This window comes from Hipposideros armiger, unplaced genomic scaffold (assembly GCF_001890085.2).
Source record: "Hipposideros armiger isolate ML-2016 unplaced genomic scaffold, ASM189008v1 scaffold_72, whole genome shotgun sequence".
In the NCBI taxonomy this organism is placed as follows: Eukaryota; Metazoa; Chordata; class Mammalia; order Chiroptera; family Hipposideridae; genus Hipposideros; species Hipposideros armiger.
Genome location: NW_017731422.1, coordinates 1429398 through 1437666, shown reverse-complemented (window position 1 = coordinate 1437666; position 8269 = coordinate 1429398). Strand labels below are relative to the sequence as shown.

Genomic DNA, 8269 nt, shown 5'->3' with positions numbered 1-8269 from the left:
TATATATATCTATTAGATAAACTTACATTTTCATTATTAAACATTTTCCCCCAAGTCAATCTGCTACATACTGAGAATGGTGTCTCCACAACAAACATGTTCATTCCTCTGACCTCTCCCCTCAATACTGGAAGCTTTGGCTTGCCATGTTTCAATTATCTAAAATTTGATGATTAACATTTTGTATTTACTATCTTCATTATAGGCAGCATCTTTCAGTAAGAAAACTTACTGACTTTGTTCCACTTTAAATCTTTCCTCTTGAATTTTCTTTCCTCTGAACTAATATTGCTGTTATTAGCATTTTAGTTTGATATCCTCTGTTCTTTTACTTTTACATGTAAAAAATCTAGTAAAAGTATATTTCTATTCTTATAGGTATAGGATACACACACATATAAGGGCACAGTATATGTATGTATGCAAATGTATATGCATATTTGTATATATTAAACTACATCTTTCTAGTATATAAATTCTGTATTTCTTAATCCTATATACATTTATATTTTAAACGTTTTCTGGGTTTCAATTTTTAACTCAACCTTTATAATTTTTTTGGTATTCGTAAATATTTATCTTACTGGGATTAGATTTTTTTCTTTTATGATGTTATCTAAGATATTATGTTTAAACTGTTAGTCTTAAACACATTTTAATCTACTTTATAATTTAAAAAAATCATGATAGGTAGAAAAGGGGAATAGCAGAAAGAACACACTTCAAAAACAGGAGAAGATGGAGTACATCTATAGCCATCTACCTCTGGCTTCTTCAATGAGCTTTCAAGTCTCCTTAACTCTAAAAACTGTAACACTGGGACTCAAAAGCCCCAGGGATCATAATCTTATTATCCTTGGGACATAACTGAATGGTATACCTGATTTCTCTGATCATTCAACCTTTATGAGAAACTCTTGTGTTTTTAAATCTATCGCCAGTCACTTCAGGTTAAATTCAGATGGCCACCTGGGATCTTATTCAATTTTAAGCCAATTTAAAAAATGTTTAAGCTGCCTGAAATTTCATGTATTCCATTCCGCTGTCTTTCTAGACGTCAGTATTAGACCTCTGACCTAAAAACACAAGGTAAACAGTCCCTGGGGATTTTCGGCACCCCTATCTGTTTAAAGGCTGCTCTCTCTGGTGAGGGTCAGTCTAGGCTCTCTTGTTTACTTTGATCAGTTTGAGGATTAGTCAGAAGGTAGAGTTCACCCAATTTTTAAAGCATTTATTGTTTACATACCCTTCACAAACCTGATCGTTTATCAGACGAGGTATTTAAGTTGAAAATGATAAACCTGAGCTTCTCAGGTTCCTTCACAGTACAGCAGCTGGGTTTTAGGCAAGGCTCTTCTGTGAGTGACCACAGTTCCAAAGCTATCTGCAGCTTTTAGGGACCCTTTCTTGGTCTTTGGTTGACACAGTTACATTTAGTTGTCAAAAACTTATAATGTAACTTAGAATGTAAGAAATGGTGAAACACACCTTTGTCATTCTGGGGTGGGGGTTAAGTGAGGATGAGAGGTAGTTGGGGGGAACAGTGGGCATTTATATATTATTATGCTTACCATTTCCCTGCTTCTCTTTCTTGGTCTCTCAAACACACTAAAGCAAGTCTGAATATTATTTAATCTTTATCTGAGAATTTAGGAGGATCTTCAGAGATCACAGCTATCTACCATACATAAACCCAAGTGTTAGAAATTTGATGCTGGACAAAAACAGTGTAAAAATTAGCCATCATGATGATGGACTAGCAAGTAGAAATGAATATAAAAATTCAGACTTTTCTTATATTTTAAATCACATAATATATAATATTAATGAAATAAATTATGAGTGAAACACAAAGCCTGGCATATATAGAAATCAGCTAAAAGCAACAGGAAAGAACTCAGCGTTTTGCATGCTTGCTCAGCTCAGTGTTTTGAGCAAAAGCTAGGATCCCATGTGAGTTTTTATGTCTATAAATTTGTTTCTCTTCTAAACTACATTTAAATGAAAAAAAAAGAAGAAAGAAAAACAATTAATAAGCTTTGCTGGTAGGTCTATACCACTTACATACATTCTAGGGGAGAATGTAGACAAAGTTTTTGCAACCGTAAGAGATGCTTAGAGGAAAATTAAATCACTGAGTGATGCCAGGACTGATTATCCTACTGCACTTTAAAAGCAAGAGATTGCTGTCTGTGAGTCCAAAGTGGTTTCATATGAACTGCCACAGTTGTGGTTTACGCTTGAAACTATAACCTGTCAAATTAGAAGCAGGCAAGGCCTATGCTCTTAATGGTTCCACTTTCTACCATCTATAGTTATGTCTACGAGTTCAGCACTTTTATTCAGTTAAACTCTGTTATTTAGATGAGTAGACTCTTAAAACTTTTTTTTTTTTATCTTGGTTGGGGAAGATTTTAGTTACGATATAAAGCTTAGAGAAACTACCAATCTAATTTTTACTATATAGATGATAATTTCATCATAACTATTTTTATCAACTATTGATATTTTATTATCCTGGTTACCACTATGATATGATACGACGACAGGAAAGAGGTACATAAACGGAATAAATTCTCCCGCTTTTTCTACTCTGTGTTTCCAGACATTTTATTGACTTTAACTTGTACCTGACTGACTCATCGTTTTTCCAGGCCTACAGTAGCCTGCTATTATGAGCTTAGTGTTACAACACGCTCCATTTCTTCTCTTCTCCTTGATTGTGGAATGCCCTTCTGGGCAATGGGCTTGGTTGACAGAGATTTTCCCAACAAAATTGAAAAGCTGCTTGTTCAATTTTACTAATGTTTTATATAGAGTCCTTCCTTAATGACTCTTTCTTCATGCCCATTTGTATAATATAAAAATATTTTTAAAATAAAGCATAAACATTATTTTCTCTCTGTGTAATGCATCATAAGTGAAACCATGCCACTAAACAATCATATCCTGTTTAGGCCATAATGACATCAGAAATATATGTTTATCGTCTGCATTGGACAACTTAGCATGTTTTTGGCCCAAGGCGAAGTTGAACTAAAACCATTTGCAGTCGTCCCAAACCAAGATAACCACACATTTCTAAGGTAATTGATACCTAAGAAGAACATTGCCTTTTAGATCACAGTTCATGATCTAAGCATACTAATTCTTTAAAGAAGGTTGTTAAAGTTTATAAAGCATGTATGTCTATTGGACTTCCTCCAAAATTTAACATGAAATAATTATATTTTTAGCATGCACAGAGACTATGATAAAACAGGCACTTAGTGCAATCTTTTGGAGTTCTGAAATTACTTCTCTTGCCTAATTTAAAGAGAAGGGGGAAACAGAGCTTTTCATTTATTTTTTACATGTAAAAGTATAACAATAAGAAGAATGATAAGAATAATGCCTTGTATTTTGGAAGGCACTCGAATGAAATCAATCATTATTGTTAATTTTTGAAAGTATTTAAGGAATCAATTTTATAAATAGATAGCTAAGGTAAATAGAAGACATGCTTTTATAGTCATTGTTAAAACATATCCAGGGAATCCAAGCCTACGTCACTAACTTTGTGTTACAGTGACAGAACGCATGTCATTGACCTGGATACTACCTTAGCTAGTGAGTCCCACCATCGCCTGCAACTGCAGCCTGAAAAATAGTTCTTTATGCTATATGCCAGCACAAATGCGGTAAAGAATTACCTATGCCCACAAAGATAACAGGATGATTTGAACAAAAAATAAGTAAATATTTAATTATCAATTAGTTTTTCAGGAGTAAAACAACATTAGTCAAAGTAAGATCCAGAAGGAAGCAGAGGGAAATCTATTGATATTCAAAGGAGAAAACAGGAAACTGAAGTTGTTTCTCAAAGTCAACTTTGAAGGCAGAGTCTGACAGCCTCTCCAGGCCACTGCACAACGCTGCCTTCAGACATGAAAACAATGACTTAGGCACTCCAGACAACATTCAAACATAGTAATAGAACCGAATAACACTGGCTCTACATTGGTTATTCTATTACTGTAAAAAGGGAAGAATGTGCAATACCTCCATTCTTTCTTGTTTAACTTCATCAATTTCATCATCTTCAAGCATTGCTAAGAGTTCTCCTGTTTGGTCAATAGAGGTGAAAAAGTCTTGAGCGATTTTTTGTCTTTTGTTTGAATTATTACTGCCACTCAATTTGTCTGCATGAAGATAAGGGAAGGAAAGAAGAAATTTATTTAATAGGTTTACATCAGCACCAATCATTACATGTATTGAATACTGAATATGAAATTCAGAATTAGAACTCTCTCAAAAAGGAGAATCTTTGCGTCCAAAACAAAAGTGTCTTACAGAATTAAATCATTTATTCATCTCATAAGATTGAGAGAATAAAACCAAATTATCAATTACCACAAAAAAATGTGAATAGACTGATTAAAATTCTTTAAAAAAAAATAAATAAAAGGAAAGGCTCTCAGATTAGGAAAAAGAACCCTGCTATGGGCCTAATTAAGAAAATAAATAAAAACAAAGACATAAAAAATTAATCAGGACTGAGACAAGAAATTAAAAGAAGAGACTGTTATGTACATTGCTGTGGCAATGAATATGAAACCTAAAGGGACAAGACCTTATTCTTTTTTTCTTGAGATACAACTATCATACTTATTTAAAAGCAAAACATAATTCTGAGAAAGTTATTGCAAAAGATCAGAACGGAATGTAATACTGTAATAGGTAATTAATACAGCTTCATACATAAAAATATCAGTGTGAATTAGTGAGTGAGAAAGAACTAGATTATTTCCTAATGTGATAAATTACATGCTCATATACCAAATGAAGACAACCCAAACATCTTGGAGTGAAAGAGTCCAATTTTTCACCATTAAGTATGATGTTAGCTGTGGGGTTTTCAATAGATGGCTGTTTTGGTTAGTATGAGCTGGTACAATAAATATACCATACACTGGATGGCTAAAAAACCAGGTATTTATTTCTCACAGCTCTGGAGGATGAGAAGTCCAAGATCAGGTGCTGGTAGACCGCTTGTCTGGATGAGGGCCTGCTTCCTGGTTTGCTTATGGCCATCTTCTTGTATCTTCACATGGTGGAGAACAGAGTGTAAAAGCAAGCTCTTTTGTTTCTTCTTTAGAAGGGCCTAATTCCATTCATGAAGGCTCTTCCTCGTGACTTATTTTCCAAAGGCTTTACCTCAAAATACCATCACACTTGGAGCTTAGGTTTCAACATGTGAATGTTAGGGGGACACAGATATTCAGTTCATAGCAATGACCTTAGTCAGACTGAGAAAGTCCCCTTTTCTTTCTAGTTTGTTGAGTGTTGCTCTCATGAAAGACTTCTTGATTTCTATTTTTTTTGAATGATTTTTCTAAACTTATTGAGATAATCATGCGTTTCTGTCCTTTATTCTATTAATAGGATTTTTACACAAATTGTTTTATAATTTTAAACCAATCTTCCATTCCTGGGATAAGTCCCACTTGGTATGGTGTATAAAGACTTTAGATGTTGCTGGATTGGTTTACTAGTATTCTGTTGAGGATATTTACATCTATATTCATGAAGATATTAGTCTGCAGTTTGGTTTCTTTTTCTTGTGATGTCTCTGTCTGGGTTTCTTATCAGGGTAATACTGGCCTTGTAGAATGAGTTAGGAAAGGATTAATATTAATTGTTCTTTAAATATTTGGTAGAATTCATCAGTGAAGTCATCTGGGCATGGGTTTTTCTTTGGGGAAAGTTTTTAAATAACTAATTCAAACTCAAAAGAGTTTGCCATAGCAAACTCTTTATTGTCATAGGTCTACTCAGATTTTCTATTTCTTCTTGATGCAGTTTCAGTAGTTTTTGTCTTTATGTATAGGAAAGTAAATATCTACAGAATTGGTTATACTAGCCATCTTATTTACCACGTCTGTTTCTTTTCAATTCTTTTTATAATTTGAGTAACCATCTTGTGTCACTCCTTATTCCAATAAAGCTTTGTTACTACCCACCTCACTTATGTTGTTAGTGTCAAATATATTATACATGTTATAGACCTGACATTATGCTTATAGGTATTGTTTTATACAATTGTTTTTAAATCAATTAAGGGAAGAAAGGAAAATAAATATGAAATTATATTGTCTTGTTTACCTACATAATTATCTTTACATGTGCTCTTTTGTGTGTGTGTGTGTGTGTGTGTGTGTGTGTGTGTGTGTGTGTGTGTGTTTTCAAATTATTGTCTGGTGCAACTTGCTTTCCGCTTGAAGAACTTCCTTTCACATTTTTAATATGGTCTACTAGCAAGAAATTCCCCCAGTTTTTGTTTATCTGGAAATATCTTTATTTTGCCATAGTTTTGCAAATATGTTTCTTGGTTGACATTTTTTTCTTCCAGGTCTTTGTATATGTAATCCTACTGCTACCTATATTATAATGAGAATCAGCTGTTAATAATAGTGTTGGGGTTCTGTTGCATGTGATGAGGTGTGTTTTTTCTTGCAGCTTTCATGATTTTCTCTTTCTCTTTGTTTTTCAACATATCTACTAGAATGTTTCTGAGTGTGGATCTCTATGTGTTTATCCTACTTGGAGCTTGTTGAGCTGCTTGGATATGTAGATTAATAGTTTTTTATCAAAGTAGGGAAATTTTCAATCATTATTTCTTTAAATATTTTTTCTGCTCCTTTTCCCCTTTGCTTTCCTTTTGGTAGTCCCATTATGCATCTGTTGGTTCAGCTAATAGTATCTCATATTTCTCTGAAGTTCTTTTAATTTTCTTTCATTCTTTTTTTCTCTTTGTTCTCCAGATTGCATAATCTTTAACAATTTGTCTTCCAGTTCACTGATTTTCTTCTTATGTTAGTTCAAAGTTACTACTGAGCCCTTGTACTGAATTTTTCATCTCAGTCATTGTACTTTTCAACTCTGGAATTTCCATTTGCTTCTTTTTTATAATTTCTATATCTTAATCTATTTTGCGAGATGATATAATCATACCTTCCTTTTGTTCTTTAAATATGGTTTCCTTTAGTTCTTTGAACGTATTTATAATAGGAACTTTGAAGTTTTTTCTGCTAAGTCCAATATCTGGGCCATTTGTGTAGTCTGCTTTCCACATGTACCTGTTTCTTTGCATGTCTAGTGTTTTGTTGTTGTTTACTGTTGAAAATGGATGTTTTAGGTAATATATTGTAGCAACTCTAGATAATAATTCCCTCCCCTTCCTGGGGCTTGTTGTAATTGTGTGCTTGTTAATCTATTTAGTGACTTGGCTGGACCAGTTCAATAAAATCTCTTTCCCTTGCAATGTGAAGACCCAGATGTTGCTCTTCAGAGGGCCTTTAGCATGCAAAGAGTCTCCTTGGTTATCAGGGATGACTGTGATTTTAGTCAGGTTCTCTTTGGCTGTTACTTTTCCTGATCCCTCCATTAAGTTTCTGGCTGGTCTGACTCTACTGATATCACACATAGCTGTTTTCTTCCACTAATTGCTGGCTGACTGCTCTATTGTTTTTGATAATATTCTTGGGCATAAATTGCTCCACAGACTCAGACTGATTTAAATAATGTTGGGCCCCTTTGCAGAGTCAAGGTATTGATAGATTTTAAGTTTTCCTCTGAGCCCAGGAGGACTTCTTATCTGCCTTTCCTTTGTTTCCTCTATTAAACTTTTAGCTGATGCACTGGTTTTGCTTGTTGTTACTAGTATCAGGAAGCCACCAGTTTCCTCTTAATTGCTCACCACCAGGGTCCCCATTGTTTTCTACATGCTCTGTTTCAAATAGTCAGTCCCCTTTGGGAGGGCTACAGAGATGTTATTAAGGCCTGCCTCTCCCTCTGAGCTGAATCTGTGCACTCCTGTACTGGAGCTGTGGTTGGGAATAGCAATCAGCTTCTCCTGAAAAGACCCTCCTGAATCTAAGAGTGGGGAGCTGGTCAGGGATGGTAGCCTCTTGTCTTCTAGGCTTGTCCCTTTAGGTGTGAATCTTTACTCTCTGTGTAAAGCTAGCGGCGGGGACAATGAGGGTCCAGTAGTCTCAGGCTGTCATGTCTGGGGTAGCGCCTCCCTATGAATAGAGGATGAGAAGAAGCTGCAGTCCAGTTAGCTGTGTCTGCTCAGAACAGAGCTTCCGCAACACAGAGTCAGAGGAATGAGAGACGCTGACCTTCTTTCCCTCCTGGAATGAAACAGTTGCCCTAGACTGGGAGCTGGAAAAACTGGTACCCAGTGTTCTTGGCCACACTTGCCCAGAGTAAAACTTCTATCATATTG

The 8269-nt window shown here is 34.9% G+C and overlaps 1 protein-coding gene across 4 annotated transcripts in view; it reads right to left on the bottom strand.

The window, feature by feature from the left end:
• SUPT3H (SPT3 homolog, SAGA and STAGA complex component) overlaps positions 1-8269 on the bottom strand; it is a 455615-nt gene that overhangs the window by 152801 nt on the left and 294545 nt on the right. For all 4 annotated transcript variants that reach the window (XM_019642792.1, XM_019642795.1, XM_019642796.1 and 1 more), the window contains exon 6: positions 4042-4181. In XM_019642792.1, the coding sequence (XP_019498337.1) occupies positions 4042-4181 (140 nt within the window). The remainder of the gene's footprint in view (positions 1-4041; positions 4182-8269) is intronic.